We start from the raw sequence: 10,887 nt of genomic DNA on the forward strand, positions 1-10,887 counted from the left end.
ACCTGCAGCAGAATACAAATAGATTGTTCACTAATAAAAAAGGAAAAAAAGTTGTCAACTGATCTGAAATTCCCAACAATAATATAAAGACTAATAGTAATGAATGCAATAACGATAATAATAATAATTATTATTATTATAGATTAGGGGATTGCTATTCATGCACTTTCTTGCAATTTTGTAAAGTGTTGGAAATAAATTATTATTTATTTATATAGCACCATTAATTCCATAGTACTGTACATGAGAAGGGGTTACATCAAAATCTGTGAGACTAGAAATGTCCCATGAGGCGCCTGTGTGCCATCAGCCGGCAGTGGGGGGAGTGTGCACGCCGCCGGCAGGACGCTCCGCCCGATCTCTGGCTGCAGCAGCTCCGGGCAGGATTGGCTGCAGACAGATGACGTCAGCTCCACGCCCCGCCTCCTGCCTATAAATCCCGAGCTCCAGGGTGCGGAGATCAGACGGTCCCTGACTCTGAGCAGAGTTCTTGCTTCAACAGTGCTTGAACGGAACCCTCTCCGAGTCCTCGGCTCCTTTCTCTCCTCTCTTCAGTCCCTCAAGACTTTTACGACATTTTTTTGCGCCACTCAGACACCAAGAAGCCGCAATGGAATCCCAGGTGCGCCAGAACTACAACCGCGACTGCGAGGCTGCGATCAACCGCATGGTGAACCTGGAGCTCTACGCCTCCTACACCTACCTCTCCATGGTGAGTGCTCTGCTGGGCGCAGTCAGCTGTAGGACTACAGGTCCCAGGTGGCTTACTGCTCAGTGCTCCCCCATGTCTCTGCATTGTGTCCATAGCATATGAGAGCGGCCATTGCTGAGCTCCCCCTTCCTTGAGGTTCTTGTGATCTCCTCCTCTTCCTCTGTACTTGTTTTGCAGCCATTGCTAGCAAGTCTCCATTGTGCTTCTAGTCCTCCCCCCAGATCACTGCAGAGATCTCTGTACCCTCCCTGCTGTTCTGCACAGAAAACCATCTGTATGTGATGACTTCATGGAATCTCATCCTTTGTTTACAGTTCAGTGACTGTTTTGTAAACATTGAAGCCACATTGTAACACACAGCTTCTATTACTTATGCTCTTGGGTGTCTTCTGCAAAATAAGAACACCCCAGTAGTCAATTCCTCACTTATACCCACATTAAACTGATGACTGATACAATGTTTCCTTCTACACATCTGCTAGCATGAACTTGTTGCCCTCTTCTCAGTGAGAATGATGCAATTGTTACTCTCTAAAGACACCATGTTGCTTAACACTTGTCTTCTCTCCTTTTTCTCAGTCCTTCTACTTTGACCGTGACGATGTCGCCCTTCACCATGTGGCTAAATTCTTCAAGGAGCAGAGCCATGAGGAGCGGGAGCATGCCGAGAAGTTTCTGAAGTACCAGAACAAGCGTGGGGGGCGAGTTGTCCTGCAGGATATTAAGGTGACTTGTGTTCATCTATTCTCATGGAGAAAGTAGACTTAGAATGAATACCTATTATTTAGTATAGGTTTGTCAGGAATGGAACCTCAGTCTTCAAGATAAAATGAAGCTTAAGGGATTAAGATCATTTTTGTCTTTTTCTTAATTAGAAACCTGAGCGTGATGAGTGGGCCAACACCCTGGAGGCCATGCAGGCTGCTCTGGAGCTGGAGAAGACTGTGAACCAGGCCCTTCTGGAACTTCACAAACTGGCTACTGACAAGGTTGACCCTCAAGTAAGTGTCTCCTGAAAATCTGTCTCATATGGAACATTAGGCTGGGTTCACAATGCGTTATGGCTCTACGTTTAACGGACTACGTTACACCGTGGCATAACACTGTGTAACATAGTCCGTTAACGCTGCCATAGACTGCGCTAGCGCTGTGCAAAAGTCGGCACTTGCATTAGCGCAGTCCGTTCAACGTATGTGTTGGAACGGACTGCACTAACGCAATGTGAACCTAACCCCACGCCACCCTGTAATATACTGGTGTTTTGTTTTTTCCTTTCTCCTTCCCACTGCAAACTTTTAGTGTATGCAATGCACAGACATGTCTATTCAGCACATCAGCGTTTGCTGCTACAGTCTTATAATGCTCATGGCTGAAGCTTCATCTTGTAGCAAAACATCCTCATATGTGTTAAAGGGGTAGTACAGTAATCTTTATTTTTATAGAGCGCTAACATATTCCGAAGCACTTTACAGTATTTGAAAAGCATGGCTGGTTATTTCTGATCTTTGGTGCTACACCAGTCTTGATATTGTTGTAGCTGGGCTCTATTGAATTTGATTAGGATATTGTAGCCAAGACTGATTCATCTGGACAATTTGTTTTTGTTTTTTTTTTCTTGACGGAAGGCAGCTGTGTTATCGACTTGAGTTTAATTCTTCCCATGATGAGACTAGTAATTCTCACATTAACAACCGACCGCCTTCTCTTCCAGCTCTGTGACTTCTTGGAATCTGAATACCTGGAAGAACAGGTGAAGGCCATGAAGCAGCTCGGAGACTACATCACCAACCTGAAGCGCCTTGGGGTCCCCCAGAACGGCATGGGCGAGTACCTGTTCGACAAGCACACCCTGGGGGAGAGCAGCTAAGATGTCTCCTTCCTGGATCCCACCAGTCTCGTCTGCATCTCCTTATATATCTGGAATAATTATAATGCCCCCCCTGAGATGTGTTGGGCGTCCTTAAACCTTGTGTGATCTTTGTTCCCTGATCAGACGTGACCGTGCTTGTCAGCAAGCTTTCCAATAAAGTCTTTCTGTATTTCAACATGTGTCAAATCTTAAGTTTATGAAGAAGTAGCCTTCTAATGAGTTAAGCACTTTTTTTTTTTTTTTGTGGAGGGGTGGTGGTGAGTAATAGTTGATTAGATATAACTGCAGCCTAAATTTAACTCGCAAAAGGCTGGTACAGGTCAGATCTTCATGATTCACTGCATTGTCAACCTGGGTCCCTCTAGTTCAGTATCTCCCAAACTCCAGTCCTCACTGACCCCCACAGGTCATGTTTTCAAGATTTCCATAGTGCTGTACAAGTGAGAGAGCTCCTGATACTTCCATCACCTGTGCAATACTAAGGAAATCCTGGAAACATGACCTGTTGGGGTCTGTGAGGACTGGAGTTTGGGAAACACTGCTCTAGTTCAAATATCCAGGATCTGTTGTAATACATGTCTCTCCTGTGCAACACCCCCCCCCCCCCCCCCCTCCCAGATTCTGAGCAAAGTGAGTGTATGTGTACATGGCATTTTTCTCACTCGGATTCTGTTCTGAAAAAGCTCTAATTAAACGCTCAGAGTAGAACACATCCATTTCTATATAAACGTCGCTATTCATATGTTCCTACATTTGAAACTTGAAGTGGGTAAAAGATGTTCAAAGACCCTAAATGGTTAAAGGGTGACCTGAAAATTCTGCTCCGGAAAACACTCTAGAATTTACATGGTCACTGGAAAGGCCCCTGAGAGATGTCCAAGTGTATTGACGGGTGGTTCTGTACCAGAAACCAGAGTGTTGGATTCATTTGAATGGGTGACAGAATTTACATGCTACGTTCTGGCCAAAAAAAAAAAATGCAGTAATGCTCAAAAGGGGCACAAAAACCCCCACTATGTATCAAAACACCATGTGTGAATATACGATAAGACTTCAGAGTCACTTGCACGATTTCCCATTTCAAAGAATGCACCAATAGTGCACATGTCATGTGGGTTGTGCATTGCTGGTAAAGCAATATTTAATCTCTTTGCATGAAAATTGCTGCCAAACTTATATCTATAATATAACGCTGGGAGCGTCACTCTGTCCGAAGCCTTTATAGACTGCGCAAGCGCCGGCGCAGTCTGGCCCCCCCCCCCCCAGAGTGACGCTCCCAGGAGATCGCGGTATGCGTAAACACTGAACGCATACCGCGATCTCCACCGGAGAGTCAGGGACCGCCAGGAGGGTAAGTATATTCACCTTTCCCCGTTCCAGCGCTGCGTGCGGCTCCGTCTCCCAGCTCCTCTGCTGTGACAGTTCAGAGGGCGCGATGACGCGCCTAATGCGCGCCGACACCGCCCTCTGACTTACCAGTCACAGGCAGAGGAGCCGGAGTGTGTCTTCAAGAAAATGGCGCAGGAAAGCGTGGACTGCGCAGGCGCCAATTCCTGCTGCCAGAATCGGCGCTTTCCGGCGCCATTTTCTTGAAGACACTCCGGCTCCACTGCAGGTGTGTCTTCAAGAAAATGGCGCGGACTGCGCAGGCGCCGATTCCAGCAGGAGGATGAAGAAAATGGGCGGAAAGGAATGGCGTAAGTAACAAATTGCTGTGGCATGAAGCTGTGGCACTTCATGCCACAGCAATTTGTTATTTACGCCACCTGATTCCGCCGCCATTTTCTTGGTCCTGCTGCCAGAATCGGCGCCTGCGCAGTCCGCACTTTCCGGCGCCATTTTCTTGACACTGCCGGCGCCATTTTCTTGAAGACACACTGCAGGTGTCTTCAAGAAAATGGCGCCAGAAAGCGCGGACTGCGCAGGCGCCGATTCCGCCAGCAGGAGGACCAAGAAAATGGCGGCGGAAAGGAATCAGGTGGCGCAAGTAACAAATTGCTGTGGCATGAGGCCGTGGCACTTCATGCTACAGCTATTTGTTACTTACGCCACCTGATACGGGGCATATACTATGGAGCATCTTATGGAGCAGCGTATGGGGCATATGGATGGGAGCAGTAAACTAAAGAACGGTGCCGCAGGATGGGAGCAGCACATGACAGAACGGGGGCGCAGGATGGGAGCAGCACATGACAGAACAGGGGCGCAGGATGGGAGCAGCAAATGACAGGATGGGGGCGCAGGATGGGAGCAGCACATGACAGAATGGGGGCGCAGGATGGAGCAGCACATGACAGGATGGGAGCAGCAAATGACAGGATGGGGGCGCAGGATGGGAGCAGCACATGACAGAATGGGGGCGCAGGATGGGTGCAGCACATGACAGGATAAGGACGCAGGATGGAGCAGCACATACCAGGATGGAGACCATATACCAACATAAATGCTCGCCACCCGGGCGTAGAACGGGTTCAATAGCTAGTATATATATATATATATATATATATATATATATATATATATATATATCTATATCTTGTTTGCTAGTGCTGTTCAAATTGTTCTTACACACAAACCACTGCATGAAGGAGAACAATTCTCAGCATGGACTGTTTGGATAAAAACATGTCATATCGAAGATTTTTTTTTTTTTTTTGGGAGTGGGGGGTATTTTACAGCCAGAAAAATCCATGGCAAAAAACTGTTAGCACATACCCTGAGGCCAAGTTCACATAAGCATATAAAACAAAAAAATACAGAAACTCTCTCAATTGTCTTTTATACATTATCAGTTTTTTAAAAATGTTTAAGACTATGGTTTCCTGTTATCGAATTTCAATGTATTGGTAAAAAATGGATGCAATACGGTTAATTTGTGTGGGATCAGTGATTTTATTTATTTTTTTCTCTCCCCTCTGTTCTTAGACTTATATGGGTGAGTTTTCCGACAAAAGGAAGGAACTTGTGCATGCTACTTTTTTTTTTTTTTTGCACAGATTGTCTGTGAAAAAATAACTCATCTGAACAGCCCTATAGAATAGCATTAGTCCTAGTACGGAGTTCAGGCTTTTTTTGTTCTTCATGGACATATCGGAGGTGCAGCTGTAGTGTAGCCCACCGCCACCAGCGACGATGGCTTCAGCTGGATGTGCGTCCGAGGATGCAATACACGCCGCTGGCCGATCTAAGGCTGACATTGGCGTGCACCTGACTGGGGCCCAAGACAGTGACATTGTGCGCCATGTTGGGGATGCCAAAGTCTGCTGCCGGCTCCCACATTGGCTGTAGAAGAGGACTCCACATGGCGTGGGGGAAGGTATATAGTAACATTTGGTTTTAATAGGTTACAAAACAGGTCACATTATAGCAGATTGTGGGACATACCTGGATGGGGGGCATATATTCCAGGTTGGGGGACATTATACCAAGAAGGAGACCAGGGTGAGAAACATCCCAGGAAGGGGGATATTATTACTGGAAACGACGTCACTTATGTATCATCCTCTCTAGTTTTTTATGGGGCGATCCCTTATTATATGTTGTCACACGGCACTGTATCATAAGAGACAATGCTGTACATAACAAGAGAGGGCACTGTGTAATAAGGGACAACAATATACATAGGAGACTATTCTTCCAGGACTTGCATCACCGAGCCAAGAAGTCTCAGTGACTCGTATCTGCCATCCACCACTTTACCACATACATACATCACGATCTCATGGCACACGGAGGCTGTACTGTAGTGTTTGTATGTTGATTTAATGACTCACTGAACATGGCTCAGCATTGTGCACAAAAGCCAGGCCAACCCTCTGATTTGATGAGAATATGACACTAGGTTCTGATGTCAGATATCTACAATATGATTATAGGAAAGGTATATACAGGCTGGAAAGATGGATTACCGCAACGTTAACTCAGTTTGAAGAACTTCCCTAAACCACAGTTCCCCAAATTGCTGAAGAATAAAGACCCCATATTCCAGGGGTGTCAAACTGCATTCCTCGAGGGCTGCAAACAGGTCATGTTTTCAGGATTTCCTTGTGTTGCACAGGTGATAATTTAATCACCTACACACATAATGATTCCAGCACCTTGTGCAATGCTAAGGAAATCTTGAAAACACGCATGGTTTGCGGCCCTCGAGGAATGCAGTTTGACACCCCTGCCATATTCTTTACCTCCTCGGAGAATGGTTGGTGCAGCAAGATTCCTGAACCACTAGTAGATGATCTTTCGTAGTTTTGAACCTTCGTACATTTATTTATTTAGTTCTGAACCTTCGTACCTATGAATTGTTTATGTGACGACCCCTTGAAATCCTGATGGTGGCAGCTACAGATTTAAGTTTTCTAGTTTCCATAGGTCAACCATAAAATGTCAACATTTTCCCACCGTTATCAGTGAGCAAAAAAAAAAAGCATCAATTTATAGTTGAGGTGTTGGTGCCAGGAAAGTTGATGTTGTTGGCTGGTTATCTAATTCCATGCTGACTCGTTATTTGGACATGACAATTACAACCATGGTCATGGCACACTGAGCCGTCGGGTAACCTTTCATCTTTACATCTCCCAATCAGTCCGCTGTGTTGTGATGATATGGATAGAGTATACATTACGCTTGGTTATCCATTAGTCCTTATTGTGTTACCCTGTTTACTTCCTTCCTGCTGATCCAGATATCCCGTGACTTCATGTTATTATCGCTGGTCATATGACATCCCCACAACCTTAGCTAATATATTACAGAAATTAAAGACATTCTGCCACCAGGTTTTTGCTAACTCATCTGAGAGCAAAATATTGCAGGGGCAGAGAACCTGATTACAGCAATGTGTCACTAAGCCTCTGCTCACAGTTTTCAATGGATTCAGTATTTATGGATCCTTTACACACTGATCCTTTTTAATAGAGGTTAGTGAAGAGCGAATGTTTTCGGATAAGGTGCTATCTGAGCACGGGCACGCGTTAATTGAGTATCTTTGGCGTGCTCGAATATTACAGTATGTCCGAGTCTCGTGGCTGCTCCACAAGTGCAGGGATTGCCTGTTTGTTAGGACAGCCGCGAGACATGCAGCAGCGGGGACTAGAACATAGTATTCCAGCACGCCTACTATGCTCTATTAATGCACGAGCATGCTCAGATAACACCTTATCCGAAGACGTTCGCTCATCACTAGTAGAGGTGTCTGTGAGCTTCTCTAGTTTTCTGGGAATTCACAGAATGGGCTGCAACCTACGACAAAACATTGTAAATATTTCCAAACGTGTGTTGGATTTTCGGTCTCAAGTTGCACGCAACTCACTTTCCATCGCCGTCAACGCAACTCACCCACAACTGCGATGTGGGCCCGATTTGTTCACTTTTTTCTTTCTTTTACAGCAAAATCAGAGCTCACAAATGTTCGCATGACAGCAACTCACACACAAGTGACCTGTCTGAGAACTGCTGTTGCGCGACACACATCGCCATGTAGCCTCAGCCTGAGGCGTCCGTTTTTGCAATTTTTTTTTCATCCATGAAACTCACTGATGAAACACTGATGATAAAAACTGACCAAACACTGGTGACACTAGTACCATTTTTTTTGCACACGTGAAAAATCAACCACGTCTGAATGAAACTTAAGGGCTCATTCATACGTCCGATTTTCACGTACGAGTGCAATCTGAGTTTTTCACAGCTACCACCCGCACCTGTGGTGGCCCATGGGGCCATTCACACGTCTGTGAGAAAGAAGTCAGTGGAAAATCGCCGAGACAAGTCTGATTTTGATCTGAGGGTCACATCACAATTGGCAATGCAAGTCTATGGGTTCGTGAAAAAATCGGACCGCATTCGGATGATAATTGAGTGCGGTCCAATATTCACGGACTGACAGAAGGGAGAAGATGGAGAGTTTTTTTAATTGTTTCTCAGTGTATGAGAAAAACTGATACACTCGGACGGACCACAGTCTGATCAAAGTCTGATTAGAATAATCCGTCCATTTTTCTCATATGTGGAAAAATCAGACGCGTGAATGAGCCTTAAGGGGGAGATTTTCACTTGTGACTTTCCCCAGGTAAAAAAAATGGCGTGACACATGTTATTTTTGTAAGGTTGTAAATCTGCCCCCTCCCTGAAAACCCTTTATTCCTTTATTAATACTGTCGGAATAATAACGCCTCTTAAACTAAATAGAAAACAAAAGACCATGTACAGAAGTCATAGAAATGCCTGTTGGTTGATTGTTCACCCTTCTAAATAGGCCTTAATTCATAATTCAGGAAGACAACTAATATGGCCGCCATCTCAGCTTTCACAGACACTATATTTATTTTTCTACATATACGCCAGCTGTCCCAAATTTGCTGGGATTGTCTCTGAGGTGTCCCAAACATAATTGTCATTTTGGCAACTGTGTGAAAAGAAAACTTGCTTAGCTTTATAGAAAGTGGCGTAACTTGACGCTCTTGCAAAATCTTGCCCAGGACCCGATATATCACTGGACTTTATTAGTATTGGTCTTCTCACATGGGCCTGAGGGGCCTTTTGGGGCCACTTGGCTCCAGGGCCCTGCACTCACTTTAGTTATACATGTAGGGACACCAGTTTGTTGTTTAGGACACTGGAAACATTGGGTACCAGCTGTCATGGCGGACAGAACGTGACAGAAAATGGCGACGCAAGGACTTTTATTTTCAGAGAATTTCTTCTCTAAATTCCCATTAATTTGTACACCTGGAACAGTCGTATTTCTGGTCTATCGGAAAATGCAGCAATTCTCGTTTGGTGAAACTTGAGACAGGCTTGGAGCAGCTGCTAGGCCTCAGTCACCATGACAACCAGCTGATGTCACTGTCCATCCTCCATTTCTGCCTAGTCATGCTGGCAGAGCGCTCCGCACACCACACACTGCTCCCGGCTGTGTCCTGTGCTCCGTCTGCTGAGTCATGTTTACATTGATTGTTATTGAAGTCCACTTGTCAGGACCCCTCATAATCAGTGAGGCCCCTCTGCCTCCATTTCAGAGGGTCATTTATTCAGAACAAATGGCATAACCAAACTGACATGTGAACAGAGCACTACACACTTTAAGGTCAGGCACATGAACGACATGATGAATTGAACATTCGGTCCCTACCTATGCGGGACGCAACCATCTCATTTAGACTGCTGCGCTCTGCATAGGCAGCAACTGAGATAACAAAGTTTTGAGATGTGAATAAGCTTAGGGCTTGCTGTGAGGATTCACTGGGAGGTCATATGACCGCTTGTATGCGATCTGCAGACTTCTGGCCACATTCCGACTAGACGTGTTTGAGCTCATCCAGTTCACCTGTATTGAGCGAGGTTGAGCACGTCTAGTCGGCACGTGACCGCCATATAAATCATTGGGGCTGTGAAAAGCAATGGATGGCCCTTTGATGCCCCCCAATATGGGTGCTGTCTAATGTGTACTGGTCGCTGGATAAAAGCTTGTTTCTTTTTTCATTTGATAAGAAAATGATAGGAAAAATAAACACACGGACTAAAACTGGATGAAAATTGGATTCAGCACACGATCTGTATTTACGTAGTATGCAAAACAAAATAGTAAAAAAGAATGAAATATGTGTCTGAATTAGGTCTTAAGACACAAATACGAATTAGACTAATGACGGCCGAACCCAATATTACCAAGTGGGGCCGACACTAATATGTAGGAGGCTCTACACAACTGACTGCCAGAGGAGTTAAAGGGGTCACACGGCCTTGGCCTACAAGTCTGCAGTCACTGCGCTCTGTGAGGATTCTCCAGCGCCATCAATTGTCTAAGGCCGGACAACCCCTTTAAGGATCCAGAAAGTCTGGTTTCAGAATGAAGATCCTTGAGATGTCTGACAAGATAGCAGATGATCAAACGATCTTTCTTCTGACAGTCGCTTTACTCTGTACCTGCTGTATTTCTCCTCCTTTTCTATACAGTTTGCTGTAAAAATAAATGGAAAATACCAGAATAATGCAACATTTATCCATCTCCACTTATCTCACTATCTCCCTATGGCACAGAGACACAATAATGATAGATTAGGGGATCGCTCTTCATACATTTTCCTATAATCTTATAAAGTGTTTGGGATACAAATCTGTCACTTCAGTAATGTGAGACTAGAAATGTCCCATGAGGCGCCTGTGTGCCATCAGCCGGCAGTGGAGGAAGTGTGCACGCCGCCGGCAGGACGCTCCGCCCGATCTCTGGCTGCAGCAGCTCCGGGCAGGATTGGCTGCAGACAGATGACGTCAGCTCCACGCCCCGCCTCCTGCCTATAAATCCCGA

The 10,887-nt window shown here is 45.3% G+C and overlaps 1 protein-coding gene across 1 annotated transcript; it reads left to right on the forward strand.

Annotated features, from left to right (window-relative positions):
* The first annotated feature begins 443 nt into the window (after window positions 1–443).
* LOC138651487 (ferritin heavy chain B-like) lies at window positions 444–2,757 on the forward strand. Its single transcript, XM_069741742.1, has 4 exons — window positions 444–712; window positions 1,292–1,438; window positions 1,588–1,713; window positions 2,424–2,757. Exons 1-4 carry the CDS (start codon window positions 611–613, stop codon window positions 2,577–2,579), a joined length of 531 nt encoding a protein of 176 aa, XP_069597843.1. The 5' UTR covers window positions 444–610; the 3' UTR covers window positions 2,580–2,757.
* The last annotated feature ends 8,130 nt before the right edge of the window (window positions 2,758–10,887 follow it).

Source organism: Ranitomeya imitator, chromosome 10, assembly GCF_032444005.1.
Source record: "Ranitomeya imitator isolate aRanImi1 chromosome 10, aRanImi1.pri, whole genome shotgun sequence".
Taxonomy (NCBI): domain Eukaryota; kingdom Metazoa; phylum Chordata; class Amphibia; order Anura; family Dendrobatidae; genus Ranitomeya; species Ranitomeya imitator.